This window comes from Microcaecilia unicolor, chromosome 2, assembly GCF_901765095.1.
Source record: "Microcaecilia unicolor chromosome 2, aMicUni1.1, whole genome shotgun sequence".
Classification (NCBI taxonomy): Eukaryota; Metazoa; Chordata; class Amphibia; order Gymnophiona; family Siphonopidae; genus Microcaecilia; species Microcaecilia unicolor.
Genome location: NC_044032.1, coordinates 418,580,128 through 418,601,752, shown reverse-complemented (window position 1 = coordinate 418,601,752; position 21,625 = coordinate 418,580,128). Strand labels below are relative to the sequence as shown.

The 21,625-nt window shown below is 43.0% G+C and overlaps 1 protein-coding gene across 1 annotated transcript in view; it reads left to right on the top strand.

Moving 5' to 3' along the window:
* Nucleotides 1–21,625, top strand: part of STPG2 (sperm tail PG-rich repeat containing 2) — an 873,622-nt gene that overhangs the window by 835,272 nt on the left and 16,725 nt on the right. The window contains exon 13 of the mRNA XM_030190712.1: nucleotides 15,127–15,257. Within this exon, the coding sequence (XP_030046572.1) occupies nucleotides 15,127–15,255 (129 nt within the window). The 3' untranslated portion in view covers nucleotides 15,256–15,257. The remainder of the gene's footprint in view (nucleotides 1–15,126; nucleotides 15,258–21,625) is intronic.

Genomic DNA, 21,625 nt, shown 5'->3' with positions numbered 1-21,625 from the left:
GTTCAAACATCATTATCATTAAAAAACATCGGACTTACTATTATGTGTCTGATCGCAGCTGCTTAGCTGTCAATACAAAATGGCGATCCTACCCTTCTTGTAGCCGACTACCGGCAGGAAACTATTGATGGTCACTTCCGTAACCGCTCTTAAAAAACTACAAGTGTTACATAAAACAACCCCACTGCAACATAGTATTCAGACCCCTAGGTTCCATTGTATCTAACTGATGTATCCAAAAAGTTTCATGTTGTAGCAACTTCCTATTGAAGTCGCCTCCTCTAACTGACGGATCAACACGTTCTATTACCTTACATCTCAGATCTTCAAAAAGATGATTTTTAGCCATACAGTGTTGTACTAAAGGAGCTCCAAAGTTATGTGCACTTATCCTGGAATTATGTTCTATCAATCTAGCATGAATAGACTGGGTTTTGGGGGGCTCAGCACACAAGGTAAGGGAGCTATGTACCTGGGAGCAATTTATGAAGTCCACTGCAGTGCCCCCGAGGGTGCCCGGTTGGTGTCCTTGCATGTGAGGGGGACCAGTGCATGGCTCCTCCCATGACCAAAGGGCTTGCATTTTGTTGTTTCTGAGATGGGCGTCCTTGGTTTCCATTATCATCGAAAATCAGAAACGACCAAGTCTAGAGACGACCATCTCTAAGGACGAACTAAATTTCAAGAAATGGGGCGTCCCCGACCGTATTATCGAAATGAAAGATGGACGTCCATCTTGTTTTGATAATACGGGTTTACCCGCCCCTCCACAGGGACGTTTTACGAGGATGTCCTCAGCAAAACTTGGGTGTCCCTTTCAATTATGCCCCTCTTTATATTCTATTTATATTCTATATTCTAAAATGTGTCATTTACAAAGCTCTTTTAAAGTCTAATGAGTTCAAGAATGAAAATGAATCCAGTTAGCAAAACTCAGCATTAATTTTCTCCGCAGGGGCTTTTTGTTTTTAAAACATCTCAGCAAGCCAGCTGTGTAAACCCAAACTTTGATTATATCAATCAGTTACATAATGTAGATGACATTCTAAGAGGAGAAAGCTTCAAACTTATTTTATGAGCCCCGCATCCTTTTTCTACATTTATTAGCGGCAGATTTGTTGAAGTAAAAATTAAGCATCCTCGGGTAAATTTTCAGATGGATGGCCAATGCATTATAATATGAATATTTTATCTGTATAAGTTTACGCAGATTTTCTAACAGGCTAGTCTTTTAAATCTGAATGCAGAATACACTGGCATAATTTATTCATATAAAGTTATTCTTTATTATTATTTTTTGATTTAGCTCATACCTTATGTCGTCATGTGTGACTGATTTTTAGGTCCACTAATTTGGGTCCTACCCAAGTATCTAGGAATCACAGAGATATCTGCCCAAAATATGTGGCGTTCCAACTAACATTTTGCAAATTGATGGGGTTATGTCTTATAAATTTAAAATTTCCAAGTATTTTCAGAGTCCAATCAGTATCACCCCAAGAGCTCCAACTACACTTGGTATTACCATTGAAATTTTCCTCCAAATTCTTTCCACTTCAATTTATAAATCACAGTATTTTGTTATTTTTACCAGTTGTTCATCATCTATTATTGTCACAGTTATAAGCTATACATTTTTCTTTGCTGTCACTGTGATGTCAGGAGCGCTGTGCTCCAAAGGGGTTATTTCATAACTTTGGGCCTATATAAAGGTGCCAGAGAGTGCCCAATTGATACATATTCTTTTCTTCTAGAATACTGGTTTAACAGGGTGTGTATGTATGCACTTAGGCACAAGCACTTATGTCAGCCATAGAGCTGGTGTAAATTATTGTTCCTAAGTTGTAGTTATATGTGTGTAATTTATGTGCATAATTGTGTGCTCTGCCCATGCTATGCCCAGACAGCATCCATGTATATGCTCACCTCCAAGCTGTGTACTGTGGATGATATACATGTAAATACAGAATAGCACTTAAGTGGCATATTAGCATGTGCGTGTATATATATACACATGCATATGCTAGTATTCAAAACTTTTAAGGGGTCCTTTTACTTAGCTGCGGTAAAAGAGGACCTGCTCTAGTGTCAGTGCATCTTTTTGATGCATACTGAGGCCCCCTTGTACTGCAGCAGGTAAAAGGCTTTCTGTTGTTCTGCAAAATAAATGGCCGTGCGGTAAGTGAACCATATGCTTTGCTGCCAATTTGGTGGCGGGGGGGGGGGGGGGGGCAGGGGGAGAGAGCGCACTTACCGCCACCCATTGGCACTGCCCAATTATTTTTATGTATTTTATTTATATATTTCTACATTTGGGCCCCACATTTTCCAATCAAGCTGTCAGTTCAATCTCGCTTACAGATTACTTCTGATTATACATGTGACATTGCCAGTTAGAGAAGATGTGTGCCTTATTTGGTTTCCATCAGTGGTTGGGTATCATGGTGTGTTAGTTGGTGTTCAGGTTCACTATGTGGGGTTGTCGAAGAAAAGTTTTCTGAAGGAGTGGGCTTTCAGGTGTTTTTGAAAGGTTATATAGAGGCATATTTTCAAAGCACTTTGGGAGGCTAAGTTCCATAGGTTTCTATGGAACTTTGGGAGGCTAAGTGCTTTGAAAATGAGCCTCTTGGTCACTTGTGCGTTTTAGGGCTGTTGGTATTGTGTTCCATATCTTGGGGCAAATGTATGTGAAGTCGGATGAGTATGATGATTTGTATTTCAGGCCTTGACAACTGGGAAAGTGTAGGGTGAAGTAGGTTCTTGCGCTCATGATTGTGTTGCGTATGGGTAGGTCAATAAGGTTTGACGTATTCAGGTGCAAGACTGAAAATTATTCTATAGGCCAGAGAGCATATCATGAAGGATATCCATGCTTTAATGGGTACCGTGAACGTTTTGGAACGGTCTCGCTCTTTCAAATTGATTTGTGCCATATATTAGTCTTGCAGCTGTGTTTTGTGCTGTTTGCAGTTTCTTTAGTAATTATTCCCTGCATCCAGACATAAATTCTGTTGCTGTAGTCAGCATGGGGAGGACCATGGATTGGACTAGTGTGCTGAATATGTCTCTTGGAAAGTAGTTTTTATGCGTTTCAGATTCCACATGGTTTGGAACATTTTCTTCATAGTGTTTGAGATTTGTTTTTGAAAGGATAGGTTGTGGTCTATTGTGACTCCTAGGATTTTTTGATTGTCAGATATTGGGAGAGATGTGCCCATGGCATTGATGTTTGGAAAGTGATAGGTCCTCTTCTCCAGTGCGGCCGCATTGCTGATCTGCAAGGGCAGGCTTCTGTTTCTGTGAGTCTGACTCACAGAGAAGCCTGCCCTTGCAGATCAGCAATGTGGCCGTACCTGAGAGGAGGACTTCGGCTGGGGAGGGTTGGCGGCGGGAGGGGGGGGTCGAAGGGGTTGGTGGTGGGGGACCAGGACCAAATCTAAGGGGGCCCATGCCCCCATGGCCCCACATAGCTACGCCCCTCATTAGTGCAGCACCCAAATTTAGGCACAAGATCTGCGCTAAACTAGTATTCTATAAAGGGTATGCATCCTTTGCAGAATCTAGTTAAGTGTGGATATTTCCAGGGCCCAACTTTGGACACCATTTATAGAACTCCCTCCATAGTGCCCACCATGGCCTGAACCACCTCACTCCATCATCCAGATCAAGAGTTCAAATGACTCAAAGTAACTGACCCCCTTTCCCCCTCCCCTCACCAGATGAAGACACCTTCTCCAATAGGTTCTCATATTATATGGATTTGTGTTTCCATTCAATAACTGCACTTTTGGAAATGATAATCTGCATGGTCTCAGTTATCACTTTTCAAGCCATAATTTTTACAAATTTATTTATTTATTTTCCCCATGGGCCTAGAAGCAGATTTTCAAAGGGCAATTCCCCCTCGTGTTTCCTATAGAAAATTCAGGGGCAGTGCACGCTGCAGGTACCTGTATACCCTTGGACTTTGTACCAACTTTGCAAGTGCAAAATCAATACCATAAGTTAGTCATGAAAGATTCAAAATGAAATCTCCTCATGCTGCCTGCCAGCCCTGACCTTGACTCCATCTTTTTGCGTTATGTGCAAGGCATGTATTTACATGCATAAAAACAAAAAAGATGTGAAAATTACCTTCATTTATGCAGCTAAAAATATGTGTGCTGTGTACCAGTGAAGGGTTAGGATTAGGTTGGAGGGTAGAAAGTAATCCCTTCATATAGTTTCACATGTATTCCTTGCAGCTACATTAAAAGAGATGGAAAGTACATGGATACAAAATACCTGTTTTGTCTTACCAGCATACTATAGAGAAATTAAAAAGTGCTCCCTCAAGTCTTTATGTATTGTTTAGTGATTTAGGTTGTTCAGATTGCTTTCCAGTATTTCAGATTTAACACAATTCTCTATGATTAGGGTTTAGTGAATATTGTGAACATAAAGGCAGGATATATTTTGGGGTCCTTTCACTAAACTACAGTAAAAGATAGCCTTAGTGCACCCTTATGCTGTTCTTTCCTGTGCGCCATTTTTACCATGGCCATTAAATGGATAGTTTTCTATATTTTTCTATTAATGGCCATACGCTGATTTTACCATTAATGCACTATCATTTTTAAAAATGACTTTAAAGTGTCAGAATATTTCCACTATTCAAGGTTGTTAAAACATGTGCAGACATTGAAAAATTGCAGGAAGACCTTAGGAAATTGAAAGACTGGGCATGCAAATGGCAGATGAAATTTAATGTGGACAAATATAAAGTGATGCACATTGGGAAGAATAATCCGAATCATAGTTACCTGATGCTAGGGTCCACCTTGTGGGTCAGCACTCAAGAAAAAGTGTGTTGTAGACAATATGCTGAAATCTTCTACCCTGTGTGTTGCGGCAGCCAAAAAAGCAAGCAGGATGATAGGAATTATTAGGAAAGGGATGGTAAATAAGATTGAGACTACTATTAGGGAATTGTAAAGAGGGAAGTCACGTAGTGTTCATAATGTTCAATACAAGTTTAGGTATCTTTGTGTTGCTGGGTTCAGGTACTTAAGTTGGGTCAGTGGGATATGCCTTTTCGAACAGGTAGGTCTTTAGTGATTTCCAGAAATTGAGGTGGTCGTACGTAGTTTTTAGGCTTTTGGAAGTGCATTCCAGAGTTGGGTGCTTATATAGGAGAAGCTGGATCCATAAATTAATTTGTACTCGAGTCCGTAAAACCTGCTGACAATTGAAATCTGTATCTAGACCATCCCAGAGACTCATAAACTAAGCTTTCATCATGGCTGTTGCTTCATGGTCAGAACTTGAGTGATTTCGAAGGAAAGAATCTATTTCATAAATAAAGATGATAGAAGGCTGCAGTTTTATCGCAAGGGAGAAAACTGTAGCAGCCAGTTTTTGGGATTCCCCATACCATTTATCAGTCAGCGTAGAAGGCTGAAGGTTAATAAACCGACAGCCTGCTTCATTTGCAGTAGCCTTGGCAATCAGAGTTTTAACACATCCTGGAGGGCCATAGAGGAGAACCCCTTTGGGAGGCTGCAACAGTCTAAAGTTTTCAAACAAACGTTTCTTCCTAATAGGTAGAATCACTGTGCCTTTCAGATCATTAATAATGTCATCTAAATCAGCAATATCACTCCACTACTACTACTACTACTTAACATTTATAAAGTGCTACCAGGGTTACGCAGCGCTGTACAATTTAACACAGAGGACAGTCCCTGCTCGAAGGAGCTTATAATGTAAAGGACAAAAAAGTGCAGTCAATCAAATCGGGGCACTCTAGATTTCCTGAATAGATGAATAATGGTTAGGTGCCGAAAGCGACATTGAAGAGGTGGGCTTTGAGCAAAGATTTGAAGATGGGCAGGGAAGGGGTTTATTCCAAGCATAGGGTGAGACGAGGCAGAAAGGGCGGAGCCTGGAGTTGGCGGTGGTGGAGAAGGGTACTGAGAGGAGGGATTTGTCCTGTAAGCGGAGGTTACGGGTAGCAGCGTAAGGGGAGATGAGGGTAGAGAGGTAATGAGGGGCTGCAGATTGAGTGCATTTATAGGTTAATAAGAGAAACTTGAATTGTATGCAGTACGTGATCGGAAGCCAGTGAAGTGACTTGAGGAGAGGGGTGATATGAGCATATCAGTCTAAGCGGAAGATAAGATGCGCAGCAGAATTCTGAACGGATTGAAGGGGGATAGATAGTTAAGTGGGAGGCCAGTGAGGAGTAGGTTGCAGTAGTCAAGGCGAGAGGTAATGAGAGAGTGGATGAGAGTACGGGTGGTGTGCTCAGAGAGGAAAGGGCAAATTTTGCTGATGTTATAAAGAAAGAAGCGACAGATCTTGGCTGTCTGCTGGATATGTGCAGAGAAGGAGAGGGAGGAGTCGAAGATGACTCCAAGGTTGCGGGCAGATGAGACGGGGAGGATGAGGGTGTTATCGACTGAAATAGAGAGTGGAGGGAGAGGAGAAGTGGGTTTGGGTGGAAAGACAATGAGTTCGGTCTTGGCCATGTTCAGTTTCAGGTGGCGGTTGGACATCCAGGCAGCAATGTCGGGTAAGCAGGCCAATATTTTGGCCTGGGTTTCCACAGTGATGTCAGGTGTGGAGAGATAAAGCTGGGTGTCGTCAGCGTAAATATGATATTGGAAACCATAAGATGAGATCAGTGAGCCCAGGGAAGAGGTGTAGATTGAGAAAAGAAGGGGTCCAAGGACAGATCCCTGAGGAACACCAACAGAGAGCGGGATGGGGGTAGAGGAAGATCCATGAGAATGTACTCTGAAGGTACGGTGGGAGAGATAAGAGGAGAACCAGGAGAGGACAGAGCCCTGGAATCCAAATGAGGATAGTGCGGCAAGGAGTAGATTATGATTGACAGTGTCAAAAGCGGCGGATAGGTCGAGGAGGATGAGGATGGAGTAGTGACCTTTGGATTTTGCAAGGAACAGGTCATTACAAACTTTAGTGAGTGCCGTTTCTGTCGAGTGTAGAGGGCGAAAACCGGATTGCAGCGGATCGATGATGGCATGAGAGGAGAGAAAATCAAGGCAGCGGCTGTGAAGGGCGCGTTCAAGTATCTTGGAGAGGAAGGGTAGGAGGGAGATGGGGCGGTAGTTGGAAGGACAGGTAGGATCTAGTGATGGTTTTTTGAGGAGTGGTGTGACTACAGCATGCTTGAAGGTGTCAGGGACAGTTGCAGTGGAGAGGGAGAGGTTGAGGATATGACAGATGGGGGGGGGGGGTGACAGTAGGAGAGATGGTGTTTAGTAAGTTGGTGGGGATGGGATCAGAGGAACAGGTGGTGCATTTCGAGGAGGAAAGAAGGTGGGCAGTTTCCTCCTCGGTGATATCAGGAAAAGAGGAGAAGGAGGCCTGGGTTGGTTGGTTGAGGGAGTGGGTTAAAGGGTGAAGAGGAGGAGGGGGTTTGGTAGTGAATTCGAGGTTGATCTTCTGCACCTTGTCGCGGAAGTAGTCAGCCAGTGATTGAGGAGAGAGTGGGGGGGGGGGGGACCGGAGGGCACTTTGAGGAGAGAGTTGAGGGTGGCGAAGAGACGTCGAGGGTGGAAGCCTAGAGAATTAGTCAATTGGGTGTAATAGTCTTGTTTGGCAAGGAATAGGGAGGACTGGAAGGAGGATAGCATGAATTTGTAACGAATGAAGTCGGTATGGGTGCGAGATTTCCTCCAGAGGCGTTCAGCAGATCTGGCGCAGGAGCGAAGGTATCGGATGCAAGGTGTCAGCCAGGGCTGGGGATTAGTACGCCTTGTGGGACGGGGGATGGATGGTGCAAGAGTGTCCAGAGCAGAGGAGAGAGTGGTGCTGTAAGCAGAGACAGCCTTGTCGACAGACACTTGCATGCTGAGAGGGTCTACAAGATGGGCAGCAATGCTTATTTCATATTCTGTAAGCTTCACATTCTTCACACCAATTTGCTTCATTAATTTCTCTGCTTGTTGTTGAGCTTCTACTTTTTGCTTTTCTAGTGGTATCGATGGCATCTACCATCCACTTGATAGTGAAATATGTCACGGCACCAAAAATTGTCAAACGAAAAATTAAACCAACAATTTCATTGCGTCTTAAAGGACGAGAAAAGGCTTCAGCATGTACCATGTTGACCATCAATCCTGAGGTCGCCCACTAACAATCCCACAGCTTTCCTTCTCCGATGCCCTCTCTCCTATGATATACTACACACATCACACAACTTCCCTCTCCATCAGCAACCATTCTAGGCAGGCAATTTGAGATAACCAGTTACCCCCAGATTCTATATAGCGCACCTAGAGATCTGCCCCAAAATCCAAGCGGATTCTATAACAATGTGCATAACTTAATTAGCTTAACAAGCTAATTAGCATCAATAACAGCACTTAATCAATAATGAACACTAATTCGCAATAATTTACATGCACAACTCGCTAAGCATATTCTGTAACTCAGTGCACCTAACTTCTAATGCACACAGGCAAAAAGGGGCATGGTTATGGGTGGGGTAATGGGCGTTTTGTGGGTATTCTGAAATTTCCATGAGTAGTTATAGAATACGGTCCAGTGTGCTTAAATCTGAACGCCGGGATTTACGCCACATTTTTGTTGGTATAAATGGAGGCACGTAGTTTTAGGCACTAAGATACCAACTAAGTGTGTTCTATATACCACACCTAAAACTAGGCGCCACTTAAAGAATATACAGTGGTTTAGGTATTGGGTAATATAAAAGATAAAATCATGTCTATTGTGTTAATAGCAATGTGACAACGATGCTCACAACATACCCTTTTTCTGCCTACTAACCATCCCATCCCACGTTAAGGAGATTTTATATATGGTGCCTAAAAATATTGGTGCTGAAATCAGTGCCAACTAAGCTATAATTAGCACTTAGATTTAGGCACTGATTATAGAATATGCTTAGTTCATATTTCAGCATCAGTATCTGCGTGCATCCATTTACGCCAATGAAAACCTGTAAATTTCAGCATGTAGATTTAGGTGCACTGGGCTATATTCTATAACTAGGCACCCAAATTTTGGAATGCCCATGAAATGCCCATTTCCCCACCTATAACCATGCTCCTTTTTACCTCCATATGTTTGAAGTTCAGCACACATCGTTACAGAATACGCTTAGCGAGTTGTGAGCCTAAATTCTAATCAGTTCCAACTAGTGCTCATTATTGCTTGTTAAGTGCTGTCATCAGTGCTTATTAGCTTGTTAAGCCAATTAAGTTATGTGTGGTGTTATAGAATCTGCGCCGATTTCAGCACCTAAATCTAAGCGCACTATATAGAATCCGAGAGTAAGTGGCTCCCGCTTACTTTAGTGCAGTGCACTAGCTGTTAATGTGGACCTGCAGAGACATTAGCCCGTGCTATTTCATGTGCTATCTCAATGTATGTTAGTAGAGGACCCCTTAGTTTGAGTTATGTGATTATGCTAGTTGATTTTTCATGTTAGCTGTTTATGACGAAGTACACCATTTTTGTTGGTGCATTTAGCTTCTTATTAGGTGGGTTATTCTGTTCAGTTTCTTGTAATTATTACATTGTAATAAACTAGTCACCATGGGTCAAAAATACAAATCTGTCATTGGTATGGATCTTTCTGAACCGAAGCAAGGGATGTTACACAAAATCCATGTCACAGCAAGAGAGAAGAAACCATTGCATGTAAAATCAGCGCTCCTATGAGCCTCCTCTTCTACCTTGGAGACAGAGTCTAAAATCTGTTCTGAAATGCTTTACCCATCGCTATTTGAGATAAAAGGGAAAGGACAAAAACAGTTTCATTCCTGGGATTTTAGGTGCAATATCCATAAAATTGGTAAAGTGGCACAGTACAGAATTACAGTTACTGGTGCATGGCTAACAGTGATTACAGTAATTTGTTCTTCAGGCTTCTGTTATTACTAGTCACTGGTGTGCCTTTGAAATCTTTTATTTTATTTTATGCTAGATCTATAAACTGCAGTAGAAGAGTAGGATTAGTTGCCAAACTATTTTATTTCATTTGAACTTCATTCAATAGTTAATATATATAGAAATCAAAGTTCAAATGATTCACTTTGTAAATTAAAATCTGTTTGTTTTCATAGCTGTATTAGTGTAGCTGAATGCTGTCTTCTAAAATACAAAAAAAAAATGGCAGTTCTACTTTCCTGTATTTTGTTTCTAATTTTTCTGATTCACTCTAGTCAATATTCTAAAGCCTGGAGAACTGTAGCTTATCTAGATAAAAACAACCACACAGAAATGGGCTAGAATTTTCAAACCGGCAACTGTTATCCAGATAATGGCTAAAAATACATGGATATCTGTTTCCAGATATCAGTGCATAACTGCTCTTAACTGGAGCCATTAAATATCACATTGAGTGCCACAATAACCATGTACCAGCAAATATGGTACTGGCCACCCAGCCTCAACTGCATAACTCTGAATACTCGAGTGTCACGATTGTAGCTGTGCCCTTATGTTCAGACCTACTGTTTCTCTGTATCTAGCTCTGTGACCTCTCCAGTCTGCCTTTTTTCCTGTTGTTCTTCTTCCTGTTAGCCAAGCCTTGCTTTGGTGTCCCTGAAGATAAGCCTCGCTTTGGTCTCCCTGCTTCTGCTTCTGCTTCATTTCCTGCTTGTGACATCATCAGCCTACCTCTTTATAAGGACCCGAGGAGCTTTACTGCCTGGCCTTTGCAACAGGTCTATTTTCCCATTTCTTTTTGTACTGTTGTTTGATTCTAAGGGAACTGGTCTCCTTGTTAAGCTGTGCCTCTGGGCACAGCCCTGAGCCCTGCGTGTGTGGTTTTGGTTTGAATCTGTTTGGATTACTTTCCTGCTAGGTTTGCTCTCAAGCAAAGCCTTCTTCTGTTTCCCTGTGTGTGTGTGGTTCTGGTTTAACCCTGCATGGATTACTTGCCTGTTAACTTTGCTCCCAAGCAAAGCTCTGTTCTGTTTTTCTGTATGTGTGTGGTTCTGGTTTGAACCTGAATGGATTACGTCCTTGTTATCTAGGCTCTCCAGCATAAAGCTGTTCTGTTTCCTTGTGTGGTTTCCTTTGTTACCTTTCACTGTTCAGAGAGCCGGTTGTTGCCAGCCCAGCTGCTTTCCTTGATTACTTTGCTTCCCCAGTCTAGCTGCTTTCCTTGATTACTTTGCTTCCCCAGCCTAGCTGCTTTCCTTGATTATCTTGCTTCTGTGCAGCTGTGTGTGCTCTGTCTGCTCTGTCTCTGCCTGTCCTTCCTTTCCCTACCTGGTTGTGGGTGCTGGCTGAGTTCTGGTAAGAACATTGTTTGTTTTCCCCTTTGTTTGGTTTAAACCATTGACTGCAGTGTAAGCCCTGCTTCTTTCTGTTACGATGTACCCGCAACCCATCTATCCTAGTATAGGAGTTTGCTGCATGGGAGTAGAACGTGTATCCCCGTTGCATACCATGTACCAGCCTCCAACTATCCACCAATTCCATTTGTTTCAGAAATTTATGAAGTGCCTTTCTCCCCAAACTCGACTGATATCCCCCTCCTCTTGAGTGATCCAATCGAGCATCTTGGGCTATATTGAGATCTCCTCCCACAATCACCTGTTCCCCTATGAATCCTTCTATCTCCTCCCATGATGTGCGAAAAAAAAAACCCTGTCCCATATTTGGGGCATAGATGTTAATCAATGTTAACTCCTTCCCCTGTATCAATCCCCTTAGAGCCACACATCTCCCCATTGTGTCCTTGAATACGTGTTGAATAATCATCCCACATGTCCAGGGCCGTACCAACATAGTAAGCGGGGTAAGCAACGCAGGGGGGCACCGACCTCTGGAGGGCATCTACCGTTTCCTGAGGTCAGCTCACTTGCAAAATGTTTTACCTGAAGCTGTGATTCTCCTCTCTCCCCTGCCCTGCCCTCCCCTCCCCTCTTCGACCACAGTGCTCACTGAGGCAGGCAGACTCTGCTGAAGTTGTTTGAAAGAATACAACCAGTGCTGTTTATGTCTTTGGTGTGGGACGAACTCCTCATTCAGGGTGAGCTTGAACAACATTCAAATTAAAGAAAACAGCCAGGTTTGGAGGGAGGTGTGCAAGTGAGACTGGGGAGAAATAAAAACTAAATAGTGTAATTGTTAAAATCTGTAAGTGGTTCAAAGTTTTTGTTTTTTTTCTCTGAGCTTGTACACCAGAAGAGGGCATGACTGCAATGATGTTTGCATAATTATAGGTAACCGGATAGCTACAGCTAAAAGCCATTTCATTGGCTGATGGTTCTAACAGTAGTTTCAGAGGAAGGTTTTAGCTGACGTGTAGTGTAGAAGAGCTGGTAAGTGAAAATCTGATTGTTTTTTTTTTATGTTTGTTTTTATATAAAAGATTCTCCTTGGATAGGAAGAGTCTGTGATATGTGAAAATATATTTTGCTTTAATGAAATTGCTAAACTTTAGAGTCAGAGACTTATCAATGATCAGAAAAAGAAAGTCACCAGACAACAAATAAATTGCTATGCAGCACACAATTCTATGAGTAATTAGGACATAACAACATTAGGAGATTGGAGATTTGACAAAGAGAGTGTATCTATAAGCAGCCATATTACACATTGTGTGAATAAGGCATGAATAAGCTTATAACAAGAGTGAGATTGTATTCAAAATGTGAGATAACTGGCGAAAAGATGTTAAATGATTACTCCAAACCTTGTTGATAGTTAGGTCTCAGAAAGTGTCCAAAAAACGTTTCATGGCATCCAAGTCGTCAGAAGACGAGTTGAACTAAGGATGGTTACCTGCATGGGAGCTGAGTAAAGGTGACCAAATTGAGCACCAAGAGACTTTAGGTGATCACGCTGTGCAAGAAGGTGTTTCCTGTGTTGGATGGTGGTTTTGCTGAGATCCGGGAAAGCTAAGACTTTCATACCGTCATAGAAAATGGGTGATTTCAGTTTGGCACTTTGCAAAATCTCTAAAGTTTGAGGGTAGAGTAGAATCTTCAGAACAAACAGTCACGGAAGTGTTGCTGGGCAGGCTTACTGGAGGGGACTCTGTGGGCCCCTTCGATTTCAAGGGGTGGATTGAAATTTATGCCCATGAGTGTGAGTAGGAGATTTTCCATGAACTTGACAGGGTCAGAACCCTCCACACCTTCTTTAATTCCGAGAATTCTTAAATTGTTTCTCCTTGCTCTGTTGTTGAGATCCTCAAGTTCTTTTTTAAGAGTGTCAATCTCTTTTGATTTGGCTCGGAGAGAGGAGATTGCGTTGGAATTAGCTTCGCATTTCAGAGAGAGAGAATCCATACGCGTTTGTGCTTGTAAAAGTTGAGATTTAATTTCATTAATATCCTCTCTGAATTGGGAAATGGAAAGGTGGGTATCTTCGAGAATACCTCTGTGAGAAAGGAGTTTGCGCAAAATGCTCTGCATTGTGATTTCCTCGTTTTCAATCTCAGCCGCCATTTGGCCTGGTGAGTGGATTCTTGACGAGGTTTCTTAGAAGCAGGAGACGAAGCCTTCTTGGCATCTGCCTTCGGAGATTTGTTCGGCATGATGTACAACAGTTATTAAGATGATATTTGTGAGAAAATCCGAAGTATATTAAGAGCAATCTGCCAGATTCTTTGTCCCTGAGCGGGAGCTGAGAGATTAAGCCACCATTCTCTATCGCGCTCAGCACGGATTTAGTGAAGGGAAGTCTTGCCTCACCAATCTAATGCATTTTTTTGAGGGGGTAAGCAAACATGTGGACAATGGGGAGCCGGTTGATATTGTATATCTGGATTTTCAGAAGGCGTTTGACAAAGTGCCGCACGAAAGACTCCTGAAGAAATTGCAGAGTCATGGAATCGGAGGTAGGGTACTATTATGGATTAAGAACTGGTTGAAAGATAGGAAGCAGAGAGTAGGATTGCGTGGCCAGTATTCTCAGTGGAGGAGGGTAGTTAGTGGGGTCCCGCAGGGGTCTGTGCTGGGTCCGTTGCTTTTTAATGTATTTATAAATGACCTAGAGATGGGAATAACAAGTGAGGTAATTAAATTCGCCGACGACACAAAATTATTCAGGGTCGTCAAGTCGCAGGAGGAATGTGAACGATTACAGGAGGACCTTGCGAGACTGGGAGAATGGGCGTGCAAGTGGCAGATGAAGTTCAATGTTGACAAGTGCAAAGTGATGCATGTGGGTAAGAGGAACCCGAATTATAGCTACGTCTTGCAAGGTTCCACGTTAGGAGTTACGGATCAAGAAAGGGATCTGGGTGTCGTCGTCGATGATACGCTGAAACCTTCTGCTCAGTGTGCTGCTGCGGCTAGGAAAGCGAATAGAATGTTGGGTGTTATTAGGAAGGGTATGGAGTCCAGGTGTGCGGATGTTATAATGCCGTTGTATCGCTCTATGGTGCGACCGCACCTGGAGTATTGTGTTCAGTACTGGTCTCCGTATCTCAAAAAAGATATAGTAGAATTGGAAAAGGTACAGCGAAGGGCGACGAAAATGATAGTGGGGATGGGACGACTTTCCTATGAAGAGAGGCTGAGAAGGCTAGGGCTTTTCAGCTTGGAGAAGAGACGGCTGAGGGGAGATATGATAGAAGTGTATAAAATAATGAGTGGAATGGATCGGGTGGATGTGAAGCGACTGTTCACGCTATCCAAAAATACTAGGACTAGAGGGCATGAGTTGAAGCTACAGTGTGGTAAATTTAAAACGAATCGGAGAAAATTTTTCTTCACCCAACGTGTAATTAGACTCTGGAATTCGTTGCCGGAGAACGTGGTACGGGCGGTTAGCTTGACGGAGTTTAAAAAGGGGTTAGATAGATTCCTAAAGGACAAGTCCATAGACCGCTATTAAATGGACTTGGAAAAATTCCGCATTTTTAGGTATAACTTGTCTGGAATGTTTTTACGTTTAGGGAGCGTGCCAGGTGCCCTTGACCTGGATTGGCCACTGTCGGTGACAGGATGCTGGGCTAGATGGACCTTTGGTCTTTCCCAGTATGGCACTACTTATGTACTTATGTACTTATGCACCCTTGAGCTGACTGCATTTTTAGTGTAATTTAATAGTTTGCTTATTTGCTATTTGATTTAAATGTATTTATTATGTTTATATTCACAACAAATTCATATATTTGTGTCTCAACAGCTCAGTTCAGTTTTTAAGGACACTGTGTTGAAGGGAACATTTAATGCCACTTTATTTAATCCTATTTCAAATAAGATGGAAAACAATCTTCACAAAGACCAACTATCAAGACAGCCTTTATGTGTGTAATGGTGAGTCTACGAGCCTATTAAAATTTGGTAACTTTTTAATTCACTTTGGGGTCCTTTTACTAAGCTGTAGTAAAAGGGTGTTTTTGACGCATGCTGAGGCACCCTTTTACCACAAAAGGTAAAGGCTGTCTCCTTTTTTTGAAAAGAAATGGCTGTGCAGTAGTGGCATAGCTAGGTGGGGCCACGGGAGCCTGGGCCCCTGCAAATTTCGTCCGGGCCCCCGGTTTTGCTGGTGGGGGTCTCCAATCCCCACCACTCGAAGCTTTCTTCAGCGCTGGTCTCCGGCGCAGCTGCGTTCGCAGCCCTGCTCTTTTTTCTTGCTGACGTCCTCCTGTGCATGCTTCTTTACGTGAAACTGAGCATGCTCAGTTTCACATAAAGGAGCATGCACAGGAGGATGTCAGCAAGAAAAAAGAGCAGGGCAGCGAATGTGGCTGCGCCGGAGACCGGCGCTGAAGAAGGCTTTGGCTGGTGGGGGTTGGGAACCCCCGTCAGCACAGGTATTTGCTTTTGCAGGGGGGAGCAACGAGGCGGTGAGGGGAAACGGCAAGGAGGTGAGAAGGAGAAGCGAGGGGGTGGGGGGGTGGGGTGGCAGACTAAAATATGCCCCCCCACCTCGGGCTCTGGCCCCCTCCCATCGTGAGGTCTGGCTACGCCCCTGCTGTGCCGTAAGTGAACCACTTACCGCATGGCCATTTTGGGGGGGAGCACTTACCACCACTCATTGAGGTGGCAGTAAGGGGTCCCGCGCTAACCTGGGGGTAATCGGGCAGTGAATGGCGCTGCCCAATTACTGCTTGGTAAGCACTGATGCAAGCCCATTGCCGCACGATAACCCTTTAGTAAAGGGCCCAATTGAGAGGAAGGAGTGATCTAGTGATTTCCTGCTATGAGTTCAAAATGCCTATCTAGAACTATTTTCTTTTCTCTAGCTTTTTTTCCCTTTAGTAAGACTGAATTATGAAATAGATCAGTAGTTCCCAAACCTGGTCCTGGAGGCACCCCAGCCAATCAGGTTTTCAGGATATCCACAATGAATATTCATGAAATAGCTTTGCATACCAAGGAGGCAGTGCGTGCAAATCTCTCTCATGAATATTCATTGTAGATATCCTGAAAACCTGACTAGCTGGGGTGCCTCAAGGACCAGGTTTGGGAACCACTGAAACAGATGGAGAATTTATTTGTGAGAGTGAATGCAATCCAGGAGTTCAGAGCACTAGTAATATTAAGTACAATCTAAGGATTCCTTTTACTAAGCTGTGGCATGCTTTCTGCAGTAAAAAAATAGTTTATCATGGGATGTCCTGAGGCATTCTGTAGTAATTTTTGGATGTGCGTGAACTACCCATGCACTAAGAAATAACATTTATTTTTTAGCAGTGGGCAGGTCTGGGGTGGAGAGTGAGAGTGCTCTGTGCTACCTGATTAGCGCAGTGCCATGCTGCACACAAACCAATTAGCGTTTGAGCCCTTACAACCTAGATGAGGGTGGCAGTAGGGGCTCACACGCTAATAACCATATGCTAATGGGAAAATTAGGGTGTAGTCATTAATAGTGAAAATACAAAACTTGCCCATTTTATCCTGGCAGTAACAATGGCCTTAGCGTGTGGGAATGACCTGCTTAAGGATGTGCTAAGGCTACTTTTTTACTGCCGTTAGGTAAAGGGGGCCCCTATGTGTGCAGAACTGAAATGTCAGTAGTTAATATACTGTCGGTCAAACTTTAGCCATGCCCATTTTTTATATCATTCTCCCCCCCCCTAAGTCCTGCCCACGCTCCAGTCACAGTGCTACAGCTCCAAAATTTAACTTGATTTGATTCAATTATTTGATATACCGCATTACACCATAAGAACCAAAGCGGTTTACAGTACATTTCACAATGTAAATCAATAATAACAGAAAAACTCAGAATGTTTCAGATAATTATAAATTATCTGACAAAATAATCTTATATATCATAATGAATGACAATATAACCACAATTATTTTACGTTTTATTCCACCTCTTGTTCAACAGTTCCACATGTTATCAGCCCACATCCTGCTGAGTTCTAATCAAAACCTTACTCACTATTCACTATCCTGCTTATTTTCAAAGGAGAAGGCCGGCCATCTTCCAACACAAATCGGGAGATGGCCGGTCTTCTCCTAAGGCCGGCCAAATTGGTATAATCGAAAGCCGATTTGGGCCGGCTTCAACTGCTTTCCGTTGCAGGGCCAGCCAAAGTTAAAGGGGATGTGTTGGAAGTGTACCGAAGGCGGAACAGGGCATGGTTAAGAGATGGCCGGCCTTGGCCGATAAAGAAAAAAAGAAGGCCGGCTCTGAAGAGCATTAGGCCGACTTTATTTGGTCCTTTTTTGTTCACGACCAAGCCTCAAAAATGTGCCCTAAATGACCAGATGACCACCGGAGGGAATCGGGGATGACCTCCCCTTACTTCCCTAGTGGTCACCAACCCCCTGCCACCCAAAAAAAAAAATTAAAAACATTTTTTTGCCGGCCTCTTTGCCAGCCTCAAATGTCATACCCAGTTCCATGACAGCACTATGCAGGTCCCTGGAGCAGTTTTTAGTGGGTACTGCAGTGCACTTCAGGCAGGCAGACCCCCCTCCCTGTTACACTTGTGGTGGTAAATGGGAGCCCTCCAAAACCCACCAGAAATCCACTGTACCTACATCTAGGTGCCCCCCTTTACCCATAAGGGCTATGGTTATGATGTACAGTTGTAGGTAGTGGGTTTGGGGGGACTCTGCACCCAAGATAAGGGAGCTATGTACCTGGGATCAATTTGTGAAGTCCACTGCAGTGCACCCTATGGTGCCCAGTTGGTGTCCTGGCATGTGAGGGGGACCAGTGCACTCCTCTCATGACCAAACGGGATAATAGTTTCCATTATCGGCAAAAACCAATGGCGGCCATCTCTAACACCGGTGATCTCTAAGGGCAGGCCAAATGTTGAGATTTGGCCGGCCCTGACCATATTATCGAAACGAAAGATGGCTGGCCATCTTGTTTCGATAATACAGTCGGGTATGCCGCTTGACGCTGCCGGCGTTAGAGATGGCCGCCCTTATAGATGGCCGGCCCCGTTCGATTATGCCCCTCTATATCACCTGAAATGATGAACTCCTTAGCCAGAAAAACATACTATTACTATAGGGATAAACTGAAACCTTAGTAAAATGCAAATTTGGGCATGCTATTCAAATCTAACAACGTAAAATAGAAAATGGAAAAAAATATGTTACAGTTATGGATGCTAATAGTGTCCCATTTAAATATCAAAATCATCACTATTTCTGTCACATTGATAAGGTTTGTCTTTATAGCAACTATGAATTAGAGACTATTAAAATAAAATTATTATGATCTTGATATAGTAGTGAATTTTGGAAGTGTTACCCATTTTGAGGTTGCTAAGCATTTTAATAAAATCATGAGCAATAAACAGGTAATCTAATAGCTTCCTGACCAAGATATTTAGGTGCCCTTTTACAAAGCAGCGGTAGGCCCAACAACGGTTTACCACACACTAATCTGGAGCTACCACCAGCCTAGTGCGGGCGCCAGAGGTAGTTCCAGCCCCAGCATGTGCCATTTCCCATTCTAGGGAAAACCAACCCATACTTTTTAGTGTGTTGCTAACCTGGCTGTAATTGGGCAGCGCTGCGTGCTACCCGGTTACAGCTGGGTTAGTGCAGGAGTCCTTACCACCACCAATTTTACTGCACGGCCATGGCTATTTTCTGCCTTTTTTACCAGCTGCAGTAAAAAGGGCTGCAGGACATGCCAAAAACAGACCCTGCCACTAGTGCAGGGCCCTTTTTTTCCACAGCTTGGTATAAGGACCCCTTAGACTTTAAACCGGTGAGTGTTTGTTTTAGAACAAAAAAAACAGTTTCAGATGCAGAAACTTCCATTTAGTTGGAATATCCTTCTCCAATTATTACAACAAATGCTATAAACTCATCTAAACTCTCCGAGAGATGCTTTCAAAATATGCTTCAGCCTTAAATCTAGAAGCAAAGACTGACTGAAAAGGAATTAAAGGGGCCCCATTTACTATGCTGCGGCAAAAAGGTGGCCTTGGCGCACCCTTGTATGGATTTTTTCCACACGCTAAGGATAGTTTTGCCACAGCCAAAAAATGACTGTTCCTTTTTTTTTTTTTGTATTAATGGGCATGCACTAATGTTATCAATAAAATTGTGGGGATACTCTTGATTATTGGTGAAGCAAACTAGGAGAGTTGAAATTATTTTTTAAAGGAGGAAAAAGCCTCAAGAAGCTCCATAAATATCATTTATGTATTTAAAGGAGCTGGACTTCCTCATTATAGGCAAAAAAAACCCCCCTCCTTATCTATTATATAAATATACATGCAGCCGGCCTCAAAGTTTTCAAAAAATGCTTAATTATTCAAATCACAAAACTTAGCTTTAGCTGCACAGTTTCTGTGTTCTTCATTCCAAACACTTCAACTTCATTGACTGTAATCAACGCTGGCCATCTTTTCACAAAGGCTGTGTCAGGACCACTGGTCTGAAAAATGACAAGTCCAGTCAAGAACACCAACGGTAGCAATCGCCTGGGAAAAGGACTTTTTTTCAATGAGCCGGGAAAAGGGCCTGTGGTAAAATTTAAACCAGCGCGCGCCTATTTATGGCCTGAGCCCTTAATGTCATAAGAACATAAGTGTTGCCATACTGGGACAGACCAAAGATCCATCAAGGCCAGCATCCTGTTTCCAACAGTGGCCAAACCAGGTCACAAATATCTGGCAAGATCCCAAAAAAGTACAAATATTTTACGCTGCTTATCCCAGAAATAAGCAGTGGATTTTCCCCAAGTCCATTTTATTAATAGTCTGGACTTTTCCTTTAGGAAGCCAGCCAAACCTTTTTTAAACCCCGCTAAGCTAACCACTTTTACCACATTCTCTGCCAATGAATTCCAGAGTTTAATTACATGTTGATTGAAGAAAATATTTCTCCAATTCATTTTAAATTTACTACTTTGTAGCTTCATCACATGCCCCCTAGTCCTAGTATTTTTGGAAAGAGTAAACAGACGCTTCATATCTACCTGTTCCACTCTACTCATTATTTTATAGACCTGTATCATATCTCCCCTCAGCCGTCCTTTCTCCAAGCTGAAGAGCCCTAGCCGCTTTAGCCTTTCTTCATAGGGAAGTCGTACCATCCCCTTGATCATTTTCATTGCCCTTCTCTGCACCTTTTCTAATTCCAGTATATCTTTTTTGAGATGCGGTGACCAGAATTGAACACAATATTCGAGGTGCTGTCACACCATGGACCGATACAAAAGCATTATAATGTCCTCATTTTTGTTTTCCATTCCTTTCCTAATAATACCTAACATTCGATCCACCCTATCACTACGATATAATTTGTACCCCGGTATGACAGTGTCCCACTGGTTATCCTCCTTCCACCAGGTCTCAGAGATGCCTATTATATGTAATTTTTCATTTTTCATATTCTAACTCTCCCATCTTATTGTTTAGGCTTCTGGCATTCACATATAGACTTTTCAAACTATGTTGTTCCTATTTACATCACTTGACAGTATTAATTTGCAATCTTTTGTTTTATTTTTATTTAGGGACACCTGATCTACTATGGCCTCTTTTGCAACCTCACTATCGGGTTACCCTATTTCCCTGTTTTGGTGATATCTTTGAAAGACACTTTATTCTGAGCCATGCGCTTTTCAGCAACTGTTGGCCTTCCCCCAGTTTCTAGTTTAAAGCTGCTCTATTTCCTTTTAAATGCCGATGCCAGCAGCCTGGTCCCACCTTGATTAAGGTGGAGCCCATCCTTCCCCTTCCCAGAATGTTGCCCATTTCCTAACAAATCTAAAACCCTCCCTCCCTGCACCATTGTCTCATCCATGCATTGAGACTCCGGAGTTCTGCTTGTCTCTTGGGCCCTGCACGTGGAGCGGGCACTTCAGAAATGCTACCCTAGAGGTTATGGATTTGAGCTTTCTACCTAAGAGCCTAAATTTGACTTCCAGAACTCCTCTCCCACATTTTCCTATGTCATTGGTACCCACATGTACCAAGACAGTCGGCTCCTCCCCAGCACTATCTAAAATCCTATCTAGGTGACACGTGAGGTCTGCCACCTTCGCACCAGGCAAGCAAGTCACCAAGCGATCCTCACATCCACCAGCCACCCAGCTATATATATGCCTAATGATCGAAACACCAACTACAACAGCTGTCCTAACCCTTCCTTCCTGGGCAGAACTTGGAGACATATCCTCGGTGCGAGAGGATAGTATATCCCCTGGTGGGCAGCTCCTGGCTACAGGAGTACTTCCTACTTCACCA